The 26152-nt window shown below is 37.0% G+C and overlaps 1 protein-coding gene across 3 annotated transcripts in view; it reads left to right on the top strand.

Moving 5' to 3' along the window:
- Positions 1-26152, top strand: part of BRWD1 (bromodomain and WD repeat domain containing 1) — a 122781-nt gene that overhangs the window by 31612 nt on the left and 65017 nt on the right. For all 3 annotated transcript variants that reach the window (XM_067035122.1, XM_059065272.2, XM_067035123.1), the window contains 10 exons: positions 254-475; positions 10465-10565; positions 11912-11982; positions 13392-13492; positions 14286-14326; positions 15534-15632; positions 18427-18577; positions 18814-18948; positions 22474-22602; positions 22780-23005. In XM_067035122.1, coding sequence (XP_066891223.1) covers positions 254-475; positions 10465-10565; positions 11912-11982; positions 13392-13492; positions 14286-14326; positions 15534-15632; positions 18427-18577; positions 18814-18948; positions 22474-22602; positions 22780-23005 — 1276 coding nt within the window. The remainder of the gene's footprint in view (positions 1-253; positions 476-10464; positions 10566-11911; positions 11983-13391; positions 13493-14285; positions 14327-15533; positions 15633-18426; positions 18578-18813; positions 18949-22473; positions 22603-22779; positions 23006-26152) is intronic.

Raw genomic sequence — 26152 nt, 5'->3', positions numbered from 1 at the left:
GGAAAATAGTATTTATAATAGGTCTAAGCCATAGAAATGAAAACTTCAAGGTATCTTTATTATTTGATTTGAAGAAAAAACTATTATAAGTGTTCTTGGCTGTAAGATTCATAATTTGCAGAATATTCTACAGTTGGAAAGAGAGGAGGAGTTATAGATGCTTAATTTGAGTGACATGTAAATGGTATTTTTTTAAATGATAAAAAAGACTTGCTGTATTAACATTTTACTTTTGGGTGTATTTTTTCCGCAGGGTTCAGACGATTGTTTGGTGAAGATTTGGTCAACACACAATGGCCGCCTGTTATCCACATTAAGAGGTCATTCTGCAGAAATTTCAGACATGGCAGTAAACTATGAGAATACAATGATTGCAGCAGGGAGCTGTGATAAAATAATTAGAGTGTGGTGCTTGAGAACTTGTGCTCCAGTTGCTGTGCTCCAAGGACACACGGGGTCAATTACATCTTTACAGGTAAACCAGCTTAGTGTGCACATTTGTGTATTATCTCCTTTCCTTTAAAACTCTTTTTCTTTGGAGATGAGAAATAGTAGATGCTTAGTAGTTATATGCTCTATTTTAAATTTAGTAATGAAGAGAAATATAATTAATCATAGTTCCATGAATCTTGGAAGGGTGATATAACAAATATATAGTGCAGTTAAGAGCCTTATATGAAGGCTTGATGGATGACTTATTGTTTCCTTAAGGTTTATAGTTGAACTGAATGAGTGTCATTACACACTCATGGTGTTAAAGGAGAAAAATCATCAATTTAAGACTTGTGGATTTTTATAAGTGGATTAAATTTGCTGAAATATATTAAATTTTTTCCTTCATTGGGGATGTTAATTTTGAACAACATACACAGTAGACAGAATAGTATGATGAACCCCTATATGCCCATCACCTCAGGCCAATTCTTCTTCAGCCATTTCACCTTGTACCCAAAGCAAATCCTAGATTTCATATCATTTCTTCTGTAAAAACTTCAGTATGTCTTCCTAAAAGACATACTGTGTTTTATGAAAAACTGATGTTCAAATTTCCAGTTGTTTCATAAATAGCATTATTTTGTTTAGTTTGTTTGAATTAGGAATCAGACAAAGCCTGTACCTTACAATTGCTGTAGATTAAAAGAATTTTAAAACAATTGCACAGTCTTGTCCAATTTTTTTTTTTTTATAACCACTTGCAGTTTCTTTGAGGAAGTTGGGTTTATCTATAGAGTTCCCACAGTTTGGGTACCATTTGCTTCCTTGTGGAGTAGATACCATGTTTCTTTGTATTTCTTGTAAGTTGGTTGGATCCAGAGCAGCAGTTTTATTTAATGTGCATGAGAATCACTTGGAGGCCTTGTTTAAAACACAGATTGTGGGGCTTTCCTGGTGGCATAGTGGTTAAGAATCCTCCTGCCAATGCAGGGGACACAGGGTTGAGCCCTGGTATGGGAAGATCCCACATGCTGCGGAGCAACTAAGCCCGTGAGCCACAGCTACTGAGCTTGCGCTCTGGAGCCCGTGCTCTGCAACAAGAGAAGCCACGACAATGAGAAGCCACGACAAGGAGAAGCCACGACAACGAGAAGCCCGCGCACTGCAACAAAGAGTAGCCCCTGCTCACTGCAACTAGAGAAAGCCCGCACACAGCAGTGAAGGCCCAACGCAGCCAAAAATAAAAACAAATATAAATAAATAAATTTATATAAAAACAAAAAAGACAGAAAAACCCAAACAAACACAGATTGCTAGGCCCCAGTGCCAGAAATTTTGTTTGATTCAGAATGTTGGAGGCGGGGCCTGAGAATTTGCCTTCCTAACAAGTTCCCAAGTGCTGCTTCTGCTCCTCCTTTACTTATTATTACTATTTTTAAAATTTTATTTCATTATATCTTTTATTTTATTATTTATTCATTTATTTAATTTTAGCTGCGTTGGGTCTTTGTTGTCGTGTGCGGGCTTTCTCTAGTTGCGGTGAGCAGGGGCTACTCTTTGTTGCGGTGCGTGGGCTTCTCATTGCGGTGGCTTCTCTTGTTGCAGAGCACAGGCTCTAGGTGCACGGGCTCAGTAGTTGTGGCTCATGGGCTCTCAAGCGCAGGTTCAGGAGTTGTGGCGCACGGGCTTAGTTGCTCCGTGGCATGTGGGATCTTCCCTGACCAGGGCTCGACCCTGTGTCCCCTGCATTGGCAGACAGGTTCTTAACCACTGCGCCACCAGGGAAGTCCTGCTCCTCCTTTAGGGACTACACTTTCAGGATCATTGATCGAGAGGCTTGGTTACCTTGAGGTATGCTCTTCCAGGCATTGAATGTCTGGTGGTCTCTGCAGTCGCCTTAGATCCATTAGTACTGAGAATGGTGCTACTCAGTTATTTTATTTATTTTTTTTTTTGAAAATTACATTTTGTTAGTAGATAATGATTTGTAAGGCCTTTTAAGACATGTTGGTGCCTCTGATTTGAGTTTGAGTAAGACAAACAGAGTGGTTTCATTTTCGTATGTGAATTTACCCAGGGTATATGTTAAGTGGTCTATAAGTAGATTTGGTGTGAAGTTCTGTGATAAAAGTGACTTTTCTCAACTCCTGTGGTCAATATTCTTGAAGAATAAAGACTGCAGACTTATTTTTGAAGGATGACAACTATAATTGGGGTTGTGTTTTACTTTGAAAATGTAAAAGCAAAATTTTTGATTTGCCTGTTTATTTTTTGTTAAGGAGTATATTGTTCTCTAGAGGATTTCATAGGTTAAAAATTAATTCAAATCCTAGCTATGTTCCACAGGTTAAAAAAATTTTATTTTGTTATTTGATATGAACTTATAGGCAACATAACAGCAAATAAGAACATTTATAATACTTTTTGAGGGTGTTTGTCTTAAAACCATTAGGGAATTCTTCAGTGTGAAAGTGGAGCTCTGGTCTTCACTGAAAGCCCCATTCTTTTGGTAATGGGGGCCCACATGTGTTTACTACCTACTGAATATATAAAAAAACTACTTGGGTGGTGATAGGTTTTTATACATCAGAAGGCCTATCTGTGCTTGCTAGTGGTTACTCTGAAGTTCAAAGTCAAGCAAATGCATGATTTTAGTTATTAATCTTTTTCATGTTCTTTGCCTTGTTGCTACTGGCATGTATAAACCATTTTAAATTTTAGTAAAGGTTTTCTTTTTATCTATTAAAAAAGATATGTAAGTAATATTGTTTGCAAAAAAATTAGACAGTAGTTAATAGCAAATAAAATTAAAACCTTCCATAATCTTACCATCTAGAAATAATCACTTTCAGTATTTTAGGACACACCTTTCTCATGGGTAGCAGTATACAGTGTCAATATAATTTACATTCTCAAAAATGTTAGTATTAGACTTAACTGGGTTAGAGGTAGAACGTTTTGTCTCTCTAAGAGGATCAAGTGAACATTCTTCAGGAGTAAAAGACATAATGCAGAGCTGGCAACTAGAAAAGCTGGAGGAAGGTGAAAAAAGTATCTGAAGTACTAATATAATGAGAAATTATGGGACCAAGATACAGGAGATAAGGAAGGCCCAGGGAGAGGAACTTGAGTTTGAAGGCATATGCCAGTTTCACAGGAGGTGGCTGAGAAGCTTAGCAGAAATTTTGACAGACTTGTAGGGTTGGGGAGGATATATCTTGGAAGTATGTATGCATAATAAATTCATAATAATTATGCAAATTTCATCAGAACTAGAAGTTAGTAAAAAGGAAATTCTAGAATTGAAACATATAACTGAATTTAATAATTCAATGGATGGTTTTAACAGCAGATTAGATGCAACTGAAGAAATCAAAGAGAGAATTAATGAGCTGGAAATGAGGTCAGAAGAAAAGAAATAGATGGAAGCACAGAGGGAAGAGTTTGGAATGTACTGAAAGAGATTAAGGAAGAGACAGGAAATGCTGAAAAGATTCCACATGTGTATACGCACGTGTATACCATATGTGTAATTGGAATTCCTGAAGAAGAGGAGAGAATGAAGCAAAAGCTATGTTTGTAGTGATAATAGCTGAGAATTTTGCAAAATACGATAAAGAAATAAAGCCACAGATTGAAGAAGCACTAAGGATCCTGGGCAGAATAAATATACAGACAACTACGACTACTAAACATTACAGTAGAAGCTTTAAAACCGAAGACAGAGAGAAATCTTAAGTAACCAGAGGGGAAAAAAGAAGGAATAAAACTGGCGGCTAGCTTCTCAGTAGGAGCCGTGGAAGTTGATAGACAAAGGAGTGCTCTTCTTAAAGTGTTGATAGGAAATGACTGCCAGTCATGAATTCTGAACCTACTGAAAATACCATTAAACTATAGTCAACACATTTTCAGACAAACTGAGAGTTTCTTAGTGATGGAAGCGCACTAAGGGGAATTCGAAGTGGTATCCATTAGGCAGAGGAGGAGTGTGATCCCAGGCTTGGAGTAAGAAAGAGTGAAGAATTAAAAAAAAAATGTGTGTGGGCAAATGGAAATAAACGTTGACTTCATGCAACAAATGTAATGTCTTAGGGTTTTAAATTATGTATGGAATTAAACTAACAGTAATAATAGCTTGTATATAGGGAGGAGGTAACTTTGGTATTTGTTAGAACTTTGCATTTTGTAATCTCTAAAATAATTAAAAGACTAGCAAGAGAATATATAACTACTAAGCTTAATAGAGGGGGAAATATGGAACAATAAAAAGGCAAGAAAGGAAAGAAAAAGAAGTGTGAGAAAAGTACTGAGATGATACTAGGATATCATTAAATGGCAGTGTAATCATAGATTACTTGTAAATGCGTGAAATGGTCCAGATAAGAGAGAGATTTCAGGCATAATTGAAAAACAAACCTCACCTTCAATATAAGGGTATAGGGAGTCTGGAAGTAAAAAAAAGTAAAGAATGGAAACAATTTTCCAAAAATTAACCATAAGAAGGCTGGTGTAGCATCCTAATATTAGATAAAAAGGCATTAAGGCAAATACCAATTTTAGAGATAAAGAGGGACAATTTATAATGATTAAATGTTTCATTAGGCAGGAAGAAGAGTTCTGAATTTGTATGTGTTCAGTAACACAGCTTCAAATTACATTACGCAGAAATAGAACGTGTGGGGAAAAATAGACGTCCATAATATTAACGGGTGATAAGCACATCCCTGTCTCTCTCAGTAGTTGGAAGAACAATCTGTGTCATTAAGAATATAGATTTGAACAATGTAAGTAATAAGCATGATCTGTATGACACATTAGAACACTGCGTATTATATTCGCATCATTTCTTTTCAGTCATAAGTGGATTATTATATAAATATTGTCCACATTCCAACCCTTAAACTAAGTTCTCAGTAACTTTGAAAATACTGAAAATAATCTTAAGTACATGTTCTCCAAAAGTGCTATTAAGCTGGAAATTGCTAGCAGCCAGAATTAATAGAATAATCCTCACTTTTATAAATTAAGCAATACACTTTTATGTAACCCATGCATGAAAGATGAAATCACAATAAAAATTTGAGAATATTTTGAGCTGATTAATAATGAAAATATGATAATTATAACTTGTGGGATATAGAGTTTGGTAGCCAGCCACCAAGATGGTGCCCAGTGATTCTTGCTTCCTCATACTCTTACCCACTGGTAGTCTCCTTGTTGAATAGGGTTGACCTGTGTAACCTATAGGGTACTGGAAAGGTGAAGGGTGACTTCCATTGCTTGATAGTGAAAGGTTATAAGACAGTGGGAGTCACTGTCTTATTCTCTTGACTTGAATGGAAACGTCAGTCTTATTCTCTTGACTCACTTGTCTTGAGGTATGCCCGCTGTGTCATGTCGACAGGACACTCAGACAGCTCTATGGAAAGGTCTTCCTGGTGAATAATTGGAGTCTCCTACCTTAGCCGTGTGAGTCAGCCTTTCTGGAAGCATGTCCTCCATCCTCAGTTAAGCCTGGGCTGACATCTTGACTTCACCCTCAGGAGACCCTGAGCCAGAACCACCCTGCCAAGCTGTTCCTGAATTCTTGACCCTTAGAGACTGTGAAATAATATTTATTGTTGTTTCCAGTAGCTAAGTTTTGGGATACTTTGTTATACAACAGTAGATAATTAATACCCAGCTGAAGTGGTGCTGAAAGGGAAGTTTATAACCCTCAATGCATATATTAAAGAAAAGGCTGAAATTCAGTGATTAGATGTATTTCTCAGAAAGTTAGAAAAAGAACAGGAAACAATTAAGGATGGGAAAAATAAGCGTAACAGTAAAGAGTATCAACAAAGCCAGAAGTTATTTGAATGAAATACTAAAAATGGTGTAAGACTGAGCTTAATCTAGGATCAAAATAGAAATATCATAATTAACTATTATCATATTTGAGAAAGGGAGTCACTGTAGAGCCTTCAGACACTAAAAAGTATATTTTAAAAGTTTTATATGGAAAATTTGAAAAAATGAAATAGGTAAATATCAGAAAAACACTAAGACTGGCACAGAAAGAAATAAAATCTCAATAGACCTGTAAATGTAAAATGCATTGAATCTGTAGTTAAAATTCTTTCTCTACCTGTTAGTATTTCTGTCAGAAACGTTTAACCTGAATCACATGAGGAAGCAGTCAGACAAATCCAAATTAACAGTTTATGAAAGCAGTCTGTATCCTTCAAAAGCTTAGTTTCAAAAAGACAAAAGGTGGGAGAACTATTTTATAAGGAAAGTAAAAAATGTGACAAATATACATATGTGATTTGGATCCTGTCTTTTTTTTTTTTTTTTTTGCGGTATGCGGGCCTCTCACTGTTGTGGCCTCTCCCATTGCGGAGCACAGGCTCCGGACGCGCAGGCCTAGCGGCCATGGCTCACGGGCTTAGTTGCTCCACGGCATGTGGGATCTTCCCGGACCAGGGCACGAACCCGTGTCTCCTGCATCGGCAGGCGGATTCTCAACCACTGCGCCACCGGGGAAGCCCGATCCTGTCTTTAAGAGAGGAAAAAAAAAAAGAAAACCTATAATGGACATCTGAGAAATTGGGGGAAATTTCAATATTAATTGTATATTAAATGTCTTGAGTCTTATACATGTATTATATAGGAGAATATCATTGTTCTTAGGAGATACATGCTGAGGATTTTAGGGTTGAAGTGTCATGATGTCTGCAACATAGATTCAGATGGTTCAAGTCCATTCAGTAGCCAGGGGCAAGTGTGGCAAAATATTAACAACTGGTGAATCTTGGTGACTGGTATGTGAGTGTTCATTGTACTATTCTTGCAACTTTTATGCAGATTTGAAATATTGCGAAGTGACATTTGGGGAAAATGAACAAAACACTATACTATCACTGCAACTGTTCAACATTAGCAAGTACTACTAAGCAAGAAAAAACAAAAGTGTATAAATATTGGAAAGAAAGAGGAAAAAATTCTTATTTTCTTTTTTTTGGCCATGCCGTGTGGCATGTGGGATCTTAATTTCCTTACCAGTGATCTAACCCCTGCTCCCTGCAGTGGAAGCATGGAGTCCTAACCCCTGGACTGCCAGGGAATTCCCCCAAATTCTCATTTTTCAAACCGTGTGATTACCTTCTTGAAAAAGCCAAGAGAATCAATGGAAAATGCCTTGGCAGATTTCTGTTTAATCTTACAATAGTTGTGGCACCAGATAGTGATAATGGCTGCAGAGTATTGTGAATGTACCAAATGCCACTTAATTATACATTTTAAAATGGTTAAAGTGGTGAATTTAACGTTGTGTGAATTTTACCCCCTCCTCCACTCCCCTATGCTCATGGCGCTGTCTAGAATGCACATGTGAGCACACAGGAAAGATTTGCATTTTAACAGTTAATAGGACAGCTTACTACCTTTAAATAATGCGTTCTTTAATAGCAAAGTAGAGAATCAACATACATTAAAGACTTCTTATTTTGCCACTGAATAAGTTGTAAAAGTAGAAGTTATTATGCTCTCAGGCACATATTACATACTAGACAGTTATTCAGAATGTGTGATTTCAGGAAAACTATTTTGACTTTGGAAGTAGACATGTGAGATTGCAGTACAGAATCACAAAGCCAAAAGGGACTTTGAGAAATTGCAGTTCTTACTGTTTCTTTTATTTAGAGATGCATGTTACAGTCATCAGTGAGTAGCTTTGAGGGTGGTTAAATACAACATGGCTATACTGCATTTGAGGAAATGTTGTTACTTAGAAACAGTAAAAGGAAGGCTTCAAAAGTTAAAAATGCCTGTTGGGTACTAAAAAAAAAATCTCTTAAAACGCAAACTTAAGAGGATTTACCTGGTGAATTCTATTAAAACCTATTAGAACTGCTGAGAGCTTAGTAAAACAGATAGATATAGGACCCATGTCCTAAAACCAAAACTTTCTTATAAACCATCAATAATCAGTTTGCAAATATAATGAAAAAAGTATGTAATTCACAATAGCAACAAAAGCTTCACATAGGAATAAGCTTACCAGGAGACGGGAAAGGTCTTAAAAATAATGACAGAACCTTGGGTGGTGGGGAGGGAATAGTCTAAATAAGTGAAAATGTCTACCATGCTCCTGAATCAGCAGATTCAATGTTGTAAAGATGTCACCTCTCCAAATCATGGTATAAAGTCAGTGTATTTACATTTGAAATCCCAGTTGCTTTGTTTTAATGGAACTTGGCATGTTATCAAGTTCATTCAGAAGGAGAAAGATAAGCACAAATAGCCACCCCTCAATCCCTCAAAAAAACAAAAACCCCTCAACTTTTTGCCATACTAGATATTTAAAAATGCTTTAAAAGATGTTATAGAGAAAACAGTATAGTGTCAACCCAGGGCTAGACAAAGACATCAGTGAGACAAAACAGAGAGCGACAAACGACTTGTGTATCTGTCATATTAAGTCACCTGTGTGCTAACTAATTAAAATTCTTAAAGTACTCTGTGTTTGCAAGGTTACAAATTTTACCTTGTTTTAATTTTAGTTAACAAGAATATCCAATTGTTAATATAATTTCAATTATTACTTTTAATGAATATTCTCTAAAACTCATTGTTAGTCCATATGCTGAAACATATCTACTTAGATGTAAATAATCACTTAAAAAACGCTTCATTTCATATATTCGAAGGGAAGGAGCTTAGAAGAAGCTTCGCTGAAGAAGTCATAGGTTCAAATCCTATCTCTCTTACAAAGTGTATATAACCTTGGGAAAAAGCATGAAACAGAGATAATAAACTATATCTCTCTGGCTTGTTGTAATGATAAGTAAGTATGTTAATCATACGGAAAAACAAAACCAATCCATCTCCTCCCAACACTTCCTTTTCTCTTAATGGCAATACTGGTCTTACTTTTGCTTAAGCTCCTTTATCTTGAATGTCTCATGAGTCAGCAAGTTGTGTTGCTTCTTTGATGAAGGTAGGGGGTACTGCCCTCCAGTTAAGGTTCTTGGGTCAATTGGATTGATTCTTGGTTCTGTATCTTATCTGTTCCTTTTCAGTCAATATTGTATACCGCTGTCAGACAGATCTTTGGATTGCCTTCAGTGTTTTACTTGAGAACTATAGTTAACCTCTTAATTTGCTGTTACTGGGTCCAGATTTTCTATCCGTTTAACCCATTTCCGTACCACGTCCAAAATGAACACAGTCTTATAGATCTGTCTGTTAACTATCACATATCGCATTCCCTCTCACTTTTGTATTTTTGTTCATCTTATTCCTTTGCCTAGTGCATTTTTCTTGTTTTCCTTATATTTTTCTGTCTTTTAAGCTGCCTTAAAAGCTGCCTTTGGTCCAGGATGTCTCTGGACCAAATTGATTTTGCTCTCTTTAGCTTGTTTGTGTAGCACAAATGTTAGCCCTGTTCCGAAGTTACGATATAATTTTTGTGTTTTCTTATAACACTTTTATGGTCTTGTTATTTAAATATGTAAAATGTTGATCACTTGGAATTTGTGCTGCTTTACAGTCTGAAGAATGGATCAGTTTTCCCCCGGATGGTTGCACAGTTGTCCCTTGACCGTTTATGCATTTACGATCCATTGTTTCCTCTACTGATTGAGATGTGGCTCCTTTATCTTAAGTCTCGGGTATTAGGCTCCAGTTTGGACTTCCCATTTTTCCATTGGCTATTCTGTCATTGTGTACCTCCTGTGCCTCATAGTTTAATTAATCGGCTTTGTGGTAGGTTTCACATTGATAGGACTAGATCTTTCCTTTCTCTTTATAAAAGTTTTTCTGACTGTTGTTAGTTGTGAAAATAATCATTTATCGAGATCACATAACATTTACAAATTAGAGATAGACTTCATTTTTTACAGCTTATGAGTTTTCACTGCAATAATATCACCTATATTTTGGATTTCTTGTGTTTTACTTAAAGTGTTAGTTGAAGTTAACTTTGAAGAACTGTTTAACTTCAGTAGCAGCTCAGGAAGCTGAATTGTAAATGTTATTCCTTTTTAGTTTAGCCCGATGGCCAAAGGCTCTCAAAGATACATGGTCTCTACTGGCGCTGATGGGACAGTTTGTTTTTGGCAGTGGGATTTAGAATCCCTGAAGTTCAGGTAAGTGACCTTAATAGTGTAATAAGTTTTCTTTTTTAATGCGTTACAGTTTAGTCTAGTGAAATGAAATCCGATTATAAAGAGAAATTGTGTATTGTGGTTGCCTTTTTACTTTTGAATTTAATTTTGGTTATATACAGCATATGTGCCATATTGACTACTGTTGACACTGTACGATTTAGATAGTTGGATATGTGAAAGGAGCATAGCCATGCTGTCTTAGTGGGCACATTTTTTTGAAAAAGAAAAAGTGATAGTATATATGTGAACATTTTGAAAAATGTTAGAAATGTATAGTTACTTAGACAGAAATTTAGGCAGGAGAATTTAAGAATCAGACCCGGATCATAGCCCTGCACTGTCCAGTGTGTTTGTTACCTGCTAGCCACACGTCTCTGTTGAGCACTTCGGGTGTGGCTAGTGCAATTGAGGAATCGAATAATGATTTTAAATTTAACTGATACGATTCAGTTATTACAGAACTTTTAAGCATATTTCAAACAACTTGAGTATGTGAATTTAGTTTTTCAGCTATAAGTTTTATGCAATCTGAGTACAGATCAAGTATTTTATTTTTGTGGTACGTGGCCGTTGCGGGGCGCAGGCTCAGTGGCCACGGCTCACGGGCCCAGCTGCTCCGCGGCACGTGGGATCCTCCCGGACCGGGGCACGAACCCGCGTCCCCTGCATCGGCAGGCGGATTCTCAACCGCTGCGCCACCAGGGAAGCCCCCAGATCAAGTAGTTTTGATGAAAACTGTTCAAATTGAGATGTATTATTAGTGTCTAGTATGCTCTAGAAGATTTATAAGATTTAATATGAAAGAACCTAAAGTTCTCAATAAAATTTTATTACCATTAATGTGATATTTTGGATATATTGGTTTAAATGAAATAAAACTAATTTTATCTTTTTACTTATAATGTGGCTACTAAAAAACCCTAGTTTTATCTTTATACTTATGATGTGGCTACTAAAAATTTAAAGTTACACACGTGTGGCTCGCATGCCCTTTCCGTTGGACCATGCTATCTCACCTGGTGGTTCTACATCCTGCTCTGCGGCCTTGATAATGGATTCTCTTACACTGTCTGAGCTTTAGTCACCTAAATGACAGAACGGGGGTTAGTAGGCTTGCTCTTTCTCTATGCTGTGTTCTGTATAAGTTTGGGGATTGGACAGTCTTCTAAGATCCATCCAGCTATAACAGCATAAGTGGAAATATTTGGTATACTGTGAGGTACTAGAAATAAGATGATAACATTTAAATATGCTAGATTAAAACCAATAGTTTAAACCATGTTAATGTGCTAAACTCATGTATTTTAAAACATCTTCTTTTCAAGTCCACGTCCCCTGAAGTTCACTGAAAAGCCTAGACCAGGCGTTCAGATGCTTTGTTCTTCTTTTAGCGTTGGTAAGATGACTTTAGTGTTTTTTTCTTAGTTTTATTTTAGCATTTTGAATGACCACATTATGAGAGAGAGCTGGCAAAAAGGAGGCTTGAAGTGTCCGTATGAGCAGTTCCTGTGCCGTGTGCCCTGTGTGTATGATAAACCAAGAATGTGGTTCTTTTAACTGAACTGCATGTTTTTGGTAGTTTAAATTAGTTTTCCACACGTCTTGTGAAATTAATCTCCATTTTCTTTCCTTGTACAGTGGACTTGTGTGAAACCTTTCTTTTTGGGAGAGGTCAAAGATCTTTCCCCATAGAAGTCTGAAAATTTGAACAAGTGAACTTCATATTCCATAGCTAGGTTTAGGTGTGTACAGCTGTTTGGGAAGCAGAGCCCCTTTTCATGCATTTTCAGAGCCGCAGCATCTTAAAGTCATTGTCACAACTAATACAACACAGGGAAATAGTGAACATTTCCAGACTGAATTAACTTTTAAAAATTAAGCCTCATTGGATGTGTGCTTCCTGCCCCCGCCTCCCCCCTCCCCAGCACCACCAAACAATTCTCCGACACTAGTTGGGTGTCCTATAATTCAACTCAATTCTGACACTACCTACCTAGAGAATAGTGTGAGATCCCACAGGTTAAGGGCTCAGTCCTACAGGATGCCCCACCTACCCGCAGCCTCAGACCAGGTTGTCACCTGTGCTTCTGACTGATGGGCTGTATAGAGCAGAGATTCCACAGCTTCCTCCTTGGGTTTGATTAATTTGCTAGAGCAGCTGACAAAACTCAAACATTTTACTCACTAGATTTTCGGTTTATTATAAAAGGATATAATTCAGGAATAGCCAGATGGAAGAAATAGATAGGATAAAGTATGTGGGAAGGGGCACTCTCTGGGTGTGCCGTTCTTCTCTGATCTCCACCTGTCCATCAACCTGGAATCTCTCTGAACCTTGCCCTTTTGGGTTTTTTATGGAGGCTTCATTACATAGGCACAGTTGGTTAAATCATTGGTCAACTGTTGATTCAGCTCTCTCCCAACTCTCTTATCACATGGTTGGTTCCCCTAGCAGTTAGCTCCCATCCATAGATGCTTTCCAAAAGTCACCTCGTTAACATAAACTCTGGTGTGGTTGAAATGGGTCTGATGAAAATCAAGACACCGGTATCACTTCACTTAGGAAGTTCCAAGGTTTTAGGAGTTCTGCCAGAAGAAGGAATGAAGACCACATATGTATTTCTTCCTAAAAGTCACAGCGTTACATGCGTTAGTTTTAAAAGTTCTTTATATAATGAATTAGAGAACGGATTTATTGCGATAAATTTAGTTTTGGCATAGAGACCTTGCTTAATTTAATAGAGAAATTTGGTTGAGATATTTGTTACAAACTGGATTTTTTAAACCTTAAAATCTTTATTTCAGGTGGTATGTTTTTAGCCACAGGTAGTACTGATCACGTAATCAGAATGTATTTTTTGGGTTTTGAAGCACCTGAAAAAATCGCAGAACTTGAAAGTCACACTGTAAGTATTCACATTTTAAAATTCTGTGGATTGTTAATATTCCTGTTGGTACATAGCCTCATATTGCTAAGGGAAATTGTTACTGATTTTAATTTTAACTTAAATTTAGGGGGAATTGGATTTAAAGGTGAAGCATGATACTGACAAACTCAGCACCTTACGGTGCCAAATACTTTGCAGTGGTTATTTCAGCTTTAAGTCCAAACTCTTGATTATGATAATTAATCTGGGTGGATTAGGTTTGAATTGGGTCTATTTATCTAAACCAAGCTCATGAAATTAGAATGCTGTTTTATCAATGTGTACTGAAATAGGTAACTCTCAGTATTCTGGAGTGCTGGTTAGCGGTCAGGTCCTCTTTTCTCCTATAGGAAGTTCTATGAAGTTATTTGATAAAAAAATCACTTTGCATTTTTTGCACATAATCATCGAAGTGAATATGCCTTGTTTTCAGCTACTTAAACTTTTTTTTTTGATCACTTTCTACACATATCAGTTTTTATACAGATGTAATTAATTGCAAATACCACTTTAATTTTAGAAGTAGGCTTCTTTTTACCGCATGTGTCTATCTTTGAGACGAGAGCTGTTATCTTAGTCTTATTAGGTTCGTAGTTAGATTCTTTGCACTTAAACGTACAATATATGTTTGAATGGCAGGGTTAAGCAGCGTAAGTGCGTATCTCTAGCTTTAAACCAAATATGCTTCTGGCTCTAAAACTGAGTGGGTTTTCTTTGTGTACAGACTATGTAGATGATTACTTTTGTGTTTGTTTTTTTTTCCCCTCTTTAGGATAAAGTTGATAGTATCCAATTTTGTAACAGTGGTGATCGGTAAGTAAGTGTGTGTGTGTTTGTTTTTTTAAATTTTTTTTTTTTTTTTTTTTTTTTTTGCGCGGTACGCGGGCCTCTCACTGTCGTGGCCCCTCCCGTTGCGGAGCACAGGCTCCGGACGCGCAGGCTCAGCAGCCATGGCCCACGGGCCCAGCCGCTCCACGGCACGTGGGATGTTACCGGACCGGGGCACGAACCCACGTCCCCTGCATCGGCAGGCGGACTCTCAACCACTGCGCCACCAGGGAAGCCCTAAATTTTTTAATTTAAATTTTTTTTTATACAGCAGGTTCTTATTAGCCATCCATTTTATACACATCAGTGTGTACATGTCAATCCCAATCTCCCAATTCATCCCACCCCACCCCCACCCCCCGCCGTGTTTGTATTTGTGAGTGTGTTTTTAGGTAAATATACTATGCTTCCTATTAGTATAACTAATATATCATTTTGTAGGTATATATCATATTGCAGGTACTTGTTAGTAAATGTAATAACCGAAGGAAAAGTGTCTGGGGCTGGGAGGAAACAATTAAATGTAAGTTTTTAGAATTGTAGTTTCTACAGCCTCCTATGACCAAAAGTAGTTTTTCTTTATCTCACTGCTGGCTAAATGTTTGATTTATAGGAAAATTAGGTGTAAAGATAAATTTGTTATATTTGAGCAGTTAAACTCTCTTCTAACCAATCACTGTGATGTAATGCGACAGAATATTATCACTTAAATGATACCCTCTGTGGTCCCCAGTGTCTTTTTAGGTACTTTTCCTAAACTGATTTTTTAACACTTAACTTTATTAACTGATTGATTTATTGTTACACATGGCTAGCATGAATTAATTTGAGTTTAGAGTTGAAATGCTTATAATGGTGCTTTCGGTCTTACTGTTTCCTCCATACATCTTTAATTGTCCTTCTCCCACCCACTCCCCCTCCAAACACTTACTGTACTTTGTCTTTTCAAAACGCAATCTATTCGAGAAGCTAGTGATTGAGTTTGAAACGTGCTCTACTTAATAGGGCCAGGCAAATCATAGCAAACCAGATTTTCTCTGTTTAGATATGTGCTAAATTCCCTGTTTTTTGGAATTAACACCTATAGATTTACCTGCAATCAAGATAGCCACATTAAAAATTTTTCACTTGAAATATTCACCGTAGCCCTTGGTAGCACGTATGTGAGTAGAAGATCTTCTTTTCTTTTAAGGTTTTTAAGTGGTAGCAGAGATGGAACAGCACGGATTTGGAGATTTGAGCAGTTAGAATGGAGAAGCATCTTACTGGATATGGCTACAAGAATCTCAGGGTAAGTTGAGACGGTTTGTTTCTAAGTAGGTGCATCCTAAGTACTTGGTTTCTCTCTCTCTCTGGTTGGTTGATTTCTTTGTTCAGGGGATCGGAGCCACCTCCTATTAGAAGAGCTATGATCTAAGTGAATGGCTCCCTACTGCACATCTGACAGATAAATACTTAAACCTCGTATATTCTTTTTTTTAAAAGAATTAATTAATTAAGTTTTGGCTGCGTTGGGTCTTCGTTGCTGTGCGTGGGCTTTCTCTAGTTGGCGGCGAGTGGGGGCTACTCTGTTGCGGTGCACGGGCTCTAGGCACACGGGCTTCAGTAGTTGTGGCTCGCGGGCCTAGAGCGCAGGCTCAGTAGTTGTGGTGCACGGGCTTCGTTGCTCTGTAGCACGTGGGATCTTCGTGGACCAGGGCTCAAACCCATGTCCCCTGCGTTGGCAGGCGGATTCTTAAACACTGCGCCACCAGGGAAGTCCCTGCCTACTATTTCAAAAAATATATAAAAATAACTCAAGTATATCAAATGTGAAAATTTTCAGAAAATTCTACTTTTTGAAGGTAGGATTTTTGGAATTTTTAAGAAGTCACTTACAGCTACTTCTGGTGAAAAAAGCAAACAAACATACTTTATTTAGGTTTAAAAAAATTGGGCTCCAGTGAGAGTGAAAATTTATCTTTTTGTATGCTGAAATTTTGGTTTGTAAAATGGCACTGAAAGCAAGTTTGTCCAACTTTCCCCCTCCCTCAACCTCCAAAGTCTCAAAAATGTATCTTGAGCATCTTTGAGATAAGTTTAGTACTTTCCAAGATTAATATTACAAATTTCAAATACATTGCTTTTTTGGTTTGTATATTTTGGGAGGCGATACAGGTAGTGGAAAGAATTATGTGTTTTGGAGTCAGACCTTTGCTCAAATACCATTTACACTGTTTATAGCTATATAATTTTGAGAACATCATTTAATATTTATTAATCTGTTTCATCAACTGGGAAGTGAGACTACCTGCCTTTAAGTATTGTTGGCAGTTTTAAATCTTGAAAATTTCTAGCACTGCTTGGTCTAGAGTAAGGCATATCAATGTTCTTAGCAGTTTTTCTGAGAAATGTTACACATTTTAGACCTTCATGTCTGCTTTATTTTTATTAATAGTAGGAGAAATTAACCCATTCTTTGCTGTGGCTCAAACAATTGGATTTGAAAATAAATTTGATATTAATATTTTTGTGGAATGATCTGTGGTAGAGAATGGAAAGAATACATATTATAAATCTGATAATCCTCGTTCACAAACAAATCATTACAATTATTTAAAAATGTTACATCTCGATATTTAGAAGCATCTCAGTGTGAAAGTGAATAATAATGAAAGAGTGGCAGTGAAGAACATTTGAAATGGTATTCGCCCATGAACAATTATTTTATTAGGCACAATAGGAATACCATTGTAAAAACTTGAATAAAAATTTTTAAATGAGACTGAAAACCATTTATTTTTCTTGTTGTCACCCTCTCTTCATGTAGAACTTTTCTTGTATTTTCCCTCATGGTGGAAATATTCCTTTCTCATTTAAAGTTTTACTTATTTCAAATCTTGAAAGGCAGTGTTTTCTGTGTGTAAAAATTGATGGATATATTTGTTTTAGTGTTCTAATCTTGGCTAATCAACTTGATGAAATGCAACACGTCTGTTAGTAAATTCAAATGAAGCGTGGAGGGTCTTAGCCTGTATTCCATTTTGTCATTTATTTATTTATTTGGCTGCATTGGGTCTTAGTTGTGGCATATGGGATCTTCGTGTGGCATGCAGGCTTCTCTCTAGTTGTGGCGCACAGGCTCCGTAGTTGTGACACGTGGCCCAGTTGCCCCGTGGCATGTGAGATCCTGGTTCCCCGACCAGGGCTCAAACCCATGTCCCCTCCATTGGAAGGTGCATTCTTAACCACTGCGCCACCAGGGAAGTCCCCTTTTGTTTTTATGTTACACTTCCTCTGACCAGTCTAGTTATAGTTAGAATTATTTCCTCATTTGTGTTCCATGGTGCTTACATAGATAGGTGTTACGTAGCACTCATTTGATATACTTGTAGCTGTTTTCTTTAAAATACATGTTTATTATATGGTTAATCATTTCTTAGAATGTGCTCTATGATTTCAGAAGCAGCTAGGTCCCCCCAGTCCCCCCAACCCCATACTACTGACTGCTGTATTTTATACAGAAGCTTTGTATGTTGCTTTCATAAAGGTAGCAAAACACTGCAGACGTGTATCCAAGACCGTTCTTGGCAAGGACCTATAGGAACAGTTTATAGGGAAGTAGAAAGAGATGAATGCAGCTCATTTACAGTTCAGCAAATTGAGAGTCTGTGTCAGGCACTTTACTAGACATTGGGGTCATGAAGATGAATTACCTTCTTTCTGTCTTCCTGAAGTTTTTTGTCATCTATAGAGAGTGAAACAGTTGAAAGTATTACTTATAGGGCTTGGGGTCAGGAGAAGGGAATAATTAGAAGAGAGGTAGAGAGAAAAAGCCTTGCTTTTATGAGCAGCGGCGGTGTTCTGAAATCTGCCTGTATTCAGTCTCCGAACTATTTGTAAATCATCCCTTACCGCTCGGGATTTTGCCCTTATCTGTTTATAGATTACCTTTTGCGGGTCAGATGTGATGAACTCTCTGTCGAGTTGGTAAGGTATGGACATGAGCTGGATTATTTTAGTTATTTTTGTGTTGATGAGGGATTGTGTACATTGTACAGCCTCCTGCACATACAGCATTGCACATTTCATATTTTTTTCCTTAGAGATTTATCTTTAGAAGAGGAAAGGTTTATGAAACCCAAAGTAACAATGATAGCTTGGAATCAGAATGATAGCATCGTTGTCACAGCTGTGAATGATCATGTCCTCAAAGTGTGGAATTCTTACACTGGACAACTGCTTCATAACTTATTGGTAGGTAGTTTTTATAAAATATAACAAATCAAAAAATTTTGAACTATAATTTTATTTTTAATAAACATGTTTCATTTATATTATCGAATGAATAGAAATGTGTATATATACTAATGTATAAATTACTGTCATTAATGTATATTTTAAAACTCTTATACACTGTGACAATATGGGCTTTTAATTTTAAATTTATAACTTGCAAACCCTCCTTAACTGTATGACTTTGTTGAATAAAGGGACATGCTGATGAAGTATTTGTTTTGGAGACACATCCCTTTGATTCCAGAATTATGTTATCTGCAGGACATGATGGCAGCATATTCATATGGGATATTACAAAAGGCACCAAGATGAAACATTATTTTAATATGGTAAGTGGAGTGAGAGGTATCTTCATGCATGTTTGCATTTGTTTCAAGTATTTGGATAATGAAGTGTAGCCAGAAACTGATCTGCATATTTTGGCAGTTTATATTTCTAGAAATCAGGGTACTAGTTAGTCTGATAAATATCTGATAGCCATATATACATACATACATACATACAAATGTGAAATTAATCTGTATAACTAATTCACATGAGGGAAAGATTTTCAAACTTTATTTATTTAGCTTGGTGTGTGTGAATTTGTCCCCGTCTCTGTTTAAATTGGCAAAATTATGGTAATTCACACAACTTTTTCACTATTTAAATTTATTAAAACATTTGATAATAAGGACTTCCTGGCCATCCAGTGGTTAAGGCTCAGCACTGGCAACGCAGGGGAACTAAGATCCCACATGGCACGTGGTGCGGCCAAAAAAAAAAAAAAAATCTAGGGAATCAAACATCATTGTTTGTTTTTCAGCGTTTCTTCTTTTTGCACATGAGTATTTGAAAACCAGATTACGATCTTATTGCATGTTTTTAGAATTTCTTATACATAACTACAATACAGTTACCAAAATAGGCAAATTTAACATTGATAAAATAGCATTATCTAATCCAGGTTTACATTCAAATTTTGTCAGTTGTCCTAATAATGCCTTTATAGTTACATTTTACCCCTTGGACCAGGATCTAATTCATGATCATGCATTGTATTAAGTAGTTATGTGTCTCTAGTTTTGTAAGATCAATAATTCTGCCTTTTTTTTTTTTCCCTATATCTTGCCCTTTTACAGGCAAGTAATGTTACAGGATATCTCTGTTTTGTCTGATATTTCTTCATGATTCAGTACTGTTTCACATTTTTTTGATGTAATAAAACAAATGATAGTGTGCCCTCCATGCATTGTATTAGAAGGCACATGATATTTATATGTTCCACTGTTATATGGTGATAATTATTAATATTTGGTTAAGGTGGCATCTGCCAAGTTTCCCCACTGATTTTTAAGATAGTTGTTTTTTTCTTTGTAAAGTTTAAACTGATTTTTTCAGAGACTATGTAAATTTCTGGTTCCTCATTAAACTTTCACAAATATCAGTATCCATCGAAGGCTTTCTAATGGCATCATTCTTTACATATTTATTAGTTGGCATTCTTGCACATAGTTCTGTAATCCTTTCTCATTTTATGTAAAGAATGTTTTTCAAACCCTTAAATATTTTTTAAGAATTTGCAAATATATTTTTGACGGTAAATTCGGCATATCTTAGAAGTATGTTACCTATATAGTTAATTTACTATTGTTGAGTATTTAAGTGGTTTCTAAAATATGCACATTTAACAATACTTTGAATGTTTTTATACATGGCTGTTTAGGTAGATCCCTGATTATTTCTTTGGGATAAATTCTGAGGGAAATGTGTAAAAAGGCTTGTACATTGTTAAGACTTTTGATTTATATATATATATATGATAGGTTTTATAAAATTACTCTTCAGTTTATATTGAGATCCAGTTCAAACTATAATTAATTTTTGAGGCAGTATAATAGCATCCTATAGGTGAATGATTCTTAGATATTTGATTGAAGACCATCTTAGTTCATGTGTTCCATGTTTTTGTTCATTTTTTTGACCTTAACATTTTAATTTCAATGTGCTTACACTGGACAGTTTCTTCAACAAACAGTTTAAAATACAGTTTTTTATTTATTAACATTAAGTGCACTAAAACAACTCAAATAGCCTGACCCACGTACATCATTAGGCATCTCTGAAACTTGCATCTCTGTTCACATTACTGGAAAAAGAACTAAGCCGCCTTCAGTTTTTCTATGGCCTTCAAATTCATAGGTACATCCATCTTTTAATTAGACTTTAAAACTTGATAGGAACATTACATACTAAATTTATTAAATCAGAAAACTACATTAACTCAGGCTTTAAACAGAATATAAGCTAAAATAACCTCTAAGCCAAAGAGTAATCTGAAAAAAGTCTCAAATGGGCAACAATGATCTTATTTCCAGTCAGACACCAAAAATTGGCCTTGTATACTGAATTCTTCTTACCTTTACTGCTCAGATGAGAGTCTCCTAATTCTTTAATGCTAGACAAATTACTTAGGGTTGTAAACTACTAACAAAAACATTATTTCATTAAGTAAATAGTTAACATAATGTGACACTGAAGTGTTCTCCAGGCACAGTTGCAGGTCGGATTTTGTCAGGAATCCTTGTGTAGGTCTCTTCGGACTGCAGGTAAAAAACCGGAGTCTGTCTTGCTCTGCCTAGGTAGGTTTGCCCACTTGGGAAAACGTCCTTCTCAGCAGGTGCCCTTAACAAAGCTTTTGGTGCAGTAAGTTCCACACGTATGATAGGAGAGTAGCTGCCACCATCTTTGCTTTACCAGCCAAGGGCTCTCCCCTCCCCACCCTCCCCTCCTTTCCTGGGACTGAAGGTCTCAGGCCAGAGGTGTGCAGTGGTGCCAGGGTGCGGGTTGGGCGGTGGTGGAGGTGGCTCTTCAAAGGACCCTGCGGGTGAATCTGTGTAATAAGAGGGAAAATGTTTACACATTTTTTCCTTTTTATGTTATGAGAGAATGCAAATTTGTATACAGGGATTATCTTATTCAGCAAGTCCCTAAATATCCCAATACCTTAACGTTTTTCCCCCGTTGTGTTACTTGGCACTCACTCATGTGTGGTATAGCAGTAGTGGATTGTTGCTTTTCGAGCGGGTGTTTAGGTATGTATGTGAGTTTGTTTTGGCAGTTAGTTGGGTGGATGAATCCTTTTTCCAACGCTGATTTAACTTGTCCTAAAGTTTAATTATTGGAAAGTTATAGGCTGAGACAACAAATAAGTATAGCTTTACACTACTTATTGAGTTAATGAAACAACTCATTTAACTATAAATTGATAATACTAAACTACTGTAATTTACAGTTAAAAAAAGAATAAAACATTTTAAAAGTTATCCGTTTAAGGCAGCATTCGTGATGCACTTAGAGTATCCTTCCTGAAATTTGTGGCAGTTTGAAATAAGGTAGTTGCAGGTGCAGGCAGTTACACATGCACCCTTGAGACTTTGCAGCGTTACAGGTTTTGCATCTCCACTTAGTCATCTAAGTGGAAAGTTTAAACTCCATAAAAGTATGGATTTTAGTTCATGAATTCCAAACTTTATTAATCTTTAATCATTTCCCTTGTAGGTTATTAATCAAAAGATTTTTGTTATACGTTGAAAGAAAAGTCTGTGAAATTGTCATTCACATGTAAGAAGTAAGGAAAGCCTTCATTTTGGATTGGTTTATGATCCTTCATTTGATCAGTTTGAGAACTAATTCTCACAAGATCTTTCGAGATTTTTTTTCTAGGCTAGTGGTATCTAAAGTGAATTTTATTTTCTGAAAATATCAACATGTGCTTAATGAAAAATTTGTTTAAAACTTTTTTTTTCAGAAGTTGATATAGCAAAAGCTCTTACATAGAAATGATCATACATTTTTCCCTTTGTGTTTCCTAGATTGAAGGACAAGGACATGGAGCTGTATTTGACTGTAAGTTTTCACAGGATGGACAGCATTTTGCCTGTACAGATTCTCACGGTCACCTTCTGATATTTGGTTTTGGATGCAGCAAGCCATATGAAAAGGTCATTTCATATACTTTCTTATAGCATGTAAAATAGTTATAAGCGATGTTTTGAAAATAGGTTAGATGTATTGATTTGAATTTTTTGTCTTTTCAAATAAAGTTAACTGGTTAATAATTTATTTTCTTTAACATGTGTAAACCTCAAACTATCAATTTGTAAACTTCCCTTTTCTAGATTCCCGATCAGATGTTCTTCCATACTGACTACCGGCCACTGATTAGGGATTCTAATAATTATGTCTTAGATGAGCAGACTCAGCAGGCTCCTCACCTTATGCCTCCACCATTCTTGGTAGATGTAGATGGAAATCCTCATCCAACTAAGTATCAGAGATTAGTACCAGGCCGAGAAAATTCTGCAGATGAACATTTGGTTCCACAGCTAGGTTATGTGGCAACAAGTAAGTTCTAAGGCTTTTTTGTTTAATTTTTAATTTGAAAAAATGTAAGTAATAATACAAAGAACTCCTACACTTTCAGATTCACCAGTCCTTAATATTTTGTTTTATTATTGTATTTCTAGATATATATTATTGTTTTGAACCATTTGACACTTAAGTTCTGGCCCTCATGTCCATTTACCCCTAAATACTTCAGTATGTATTTTCTAAGAGCAAAGATATTTTCTTATGTAATCATAAACAGTTATCAAAATTAGGACATTTAACAATTATATAATACTGTTATCAAATCTGTAGTCTAATCAAATATTACTGTTTTAATAATGCCTGTTATAGCTTTTTTTTCTCCCTTGATATAGATTTTAATTTGGGACTGCGCGTTAACTTCATTTGTCATTGGTTAAGTTCAGGTTATGCATTTTGGAAAGAAGACAGCATAAATGGTGTTGTAGCCTTCCTGGAGTATCATGTCAGGATGCTTATGATTGTGTTTTGTGCACTTATCGGTGACGCTGACTTGCTATCTGCCAAGGTTTTCCACTATGAATTTTTTTTCTCTTTGTAATTATTAAGTAGCTTGTGGTTTAAATAACCTGTTCTATTTCAAACTTTTAGGATCCATTGATTTTTTTTTTTTTTTTTTTTTTTTTTTTGTGGTACGCGGGCTTCTCACTGTTGTGGCCTCTCCCGTTGCGGAGCGCAGGCTCCGGACGCGCAGGCTCAGCGGCCATGGCTCACGGGCCCAGCCGCTCCGCGGCACGTGGGATCTTCCCGGACCGGGGCGTGAACCCGCGTCCCCTGCATCGGCAGGTGGACTCTCAACCACTGCGCCACCAGGGAAACCCAGTCTTACTTATTTTTAATGGTTGTTCTAGGGCCTAAATTGTCAGTGTGTAGTTTGCAGACCCATGGTTTTATCCATGACCTTTTATGGGGTCTTAGAGGTTATGACTATCTTCATAATAATATGGAACTATCATTTTTACCTGTGACATTTGCACTGATGAAGAAGCAGTGGTGGGTGAAACATTTGGTACTTGAGAACAAATAAAGGCCGTGGCACCAAACTACTCGCAGTCATTGTATTCTCCACTGCTTTGGACACACATCTTTAAATATTCTGAGTGTTAAAATTGGAAATATGCTTAAAATTGTTCTTGTTTGTGTCTGAAGTCTGTATTCTGGCTAGTGGGAACATGTACTGTTGCCAGCCCTCTGAGAGTTCTGGCAATTTTTTGGCTTTAAAAAATGGCTTAGCTTTTTCATGTTTTATTCCCCAGCATGGTGGAGTTTTAACCAATGTGTGCACATATTATTTAGCCAAAGAATCGATTCCTCATTGTGTACCTCTGAGCTTTCTGTGCAATCCAGTCCTTTCTGATATTCAGCCCTGCATATTTTAGTCTTTCCCCTGCTCTCAAACTCTGGCCTCTGTTTCTCAACTCATTGTGACCTCTGGATGGTACTTGGGTCCCCTCTCCTTGTTCTGTAGTCTGGAGATTGCCTCCAGGCTGTTACCTGGAGCAGTCAGAAGACTGGGCTCCGCTGTCTTCACTCAGGGATCACAGTCCCCTGCTGTTATCCAATATCTGAAAGCCCTTCGTTCATATATATTGTTTTCAGTGTTGTAGTTGTTTATAGTGGAAGGGCACTGTAGTACTTAAGCCTTTATGTGTAGAACCCTTCTTTAGTATTTGAATGGTGACTGCATTATGCCAAGTAGAAACAAGTATCATTCTTGATATCTCCCAAGTTACATTTAAGTTCAATGCTGTGAAAGAAAAGTTACATAGGGTTTTTCTGGGGAGGGGAGAGGATTAGAAGTCTCCTTTTCTGCTGTTTTCCCTTTGGATCCATGTTGTGATCTTAGGGATATTATGTTATTCCTGGTTCTAACTGAAGTCTTTTTATCCTTTTACGAAATTTTTTTATATAGAAATTTACTTATTTTATTTATTTATGTTTGGCTTGTTGGGTCTTCGCTGCTGCGTGCGGGCTTTCTCTAGTTGTGGCAAGCGGGGGCTACTCTTTGTTGTGGTGCAAGGGCTTCTCATTGCAATGGCTTCTCGTTGCAGAGTACGGGCTCTAGGTGCATGGACTTCAGTAGTTCTGGCACGTGGGCTCAGGAGTTGTGGCTCGTGGGCTTTAGAGCTCAGGCTCAGTAGTTGTGGTGCATGAGCTTAGTTGCTCCATGGTATGTGGGATCTTCCCGGACCAGGGCTCGACCCCGTGTCCCCTGCATTGGCTGGTGGATTCTAAACCGCTGTGCCACCAAGGAAGTCCCTTGTTATCTTTTTAGATTAGGGCTCCACTTCTTGCTGTCTTAGTTCATTTTTTGACAGTGATCAAAAAATTTCCATGGTTTTTGTTTGGCTCTTCTAACTTCTTCATTGATTTCCACAGTAAAATGGAGATGTTATCAGTAAGATTTAAGGGATCTAAAAGTAGATTAGTAGGATAGGAGGATAGAAGCATTTTTCCCCCTGAAATAGTATATGACGTTTTTCAGTTTCTGATGTGTTACTATGGATGCAAGTATATCTTTGCATTCTTTTTGCCTAATACCCTATTAATTTCGATTTGTTAAGGTTCTGCTTATAAGCTGGTGGGGCGGTGGTCCATGTTATATATTATGTTCAAAGAAGATGCGTTTTATGGTGGGAGGATATGTAATGAGTTGTTTGCATGAAAATGTCAATGTTTAGGTAAATTTCAAGACCCCACAACCATCTAACACTTTTTTTTTTTTTTTTTTTTTTTTTTTGCACTACGCGGGCCTCTCACTGCTGTGGCCTCTCCCGTTGCGGAGCACAGGCTCCGGACGCACAGGCCCAGCGGCCATGGCTCACGAGCCCAGCCGCTCCGCGGCATGTGGGATCTTCCCGGACCGGGGCACGAACCCGCGTCCCCTGCATCGGCAGGCGGGCTCTCAACCACTGAGCCACCAGGGAAGCCCTAACACTTTTTATCCATTAACACTAACTGAACCTATTAAATATCTCTGAAAATGTATTATTTGAAAAATAAAGAAACAAAGACACTTGAAAATATCTGATTTTGTACGTGAAGGATTATGTCTATGCTTAAAGCCTGTTTGAAAGAGTGACTTAAGCTTGGTGGGAGAGGCATGTGGAAGCTGCCTCCCTC

Source organism: Kogia breviceps, chromosome 5 (genome assembly GCF_026419965.1).
Source record: "Kogia breviceps isolate mKogBre1 chromosome 5, mKogBre1 haplotype 1, whole genome shotgun sequence".
In the NCBI taxonomy this organism is placed as follows: Eukaryota; Metazoa; Chordata; class Mammalia; order Artiodactyla; family Physeteridae; genus Kogia; species Kogia breviceps.
The sequence above is the reverse complement of the archived record's forward strand: the minus strand, read 5'-3'. Positions and strand labels throughout refer to the sequence as shown.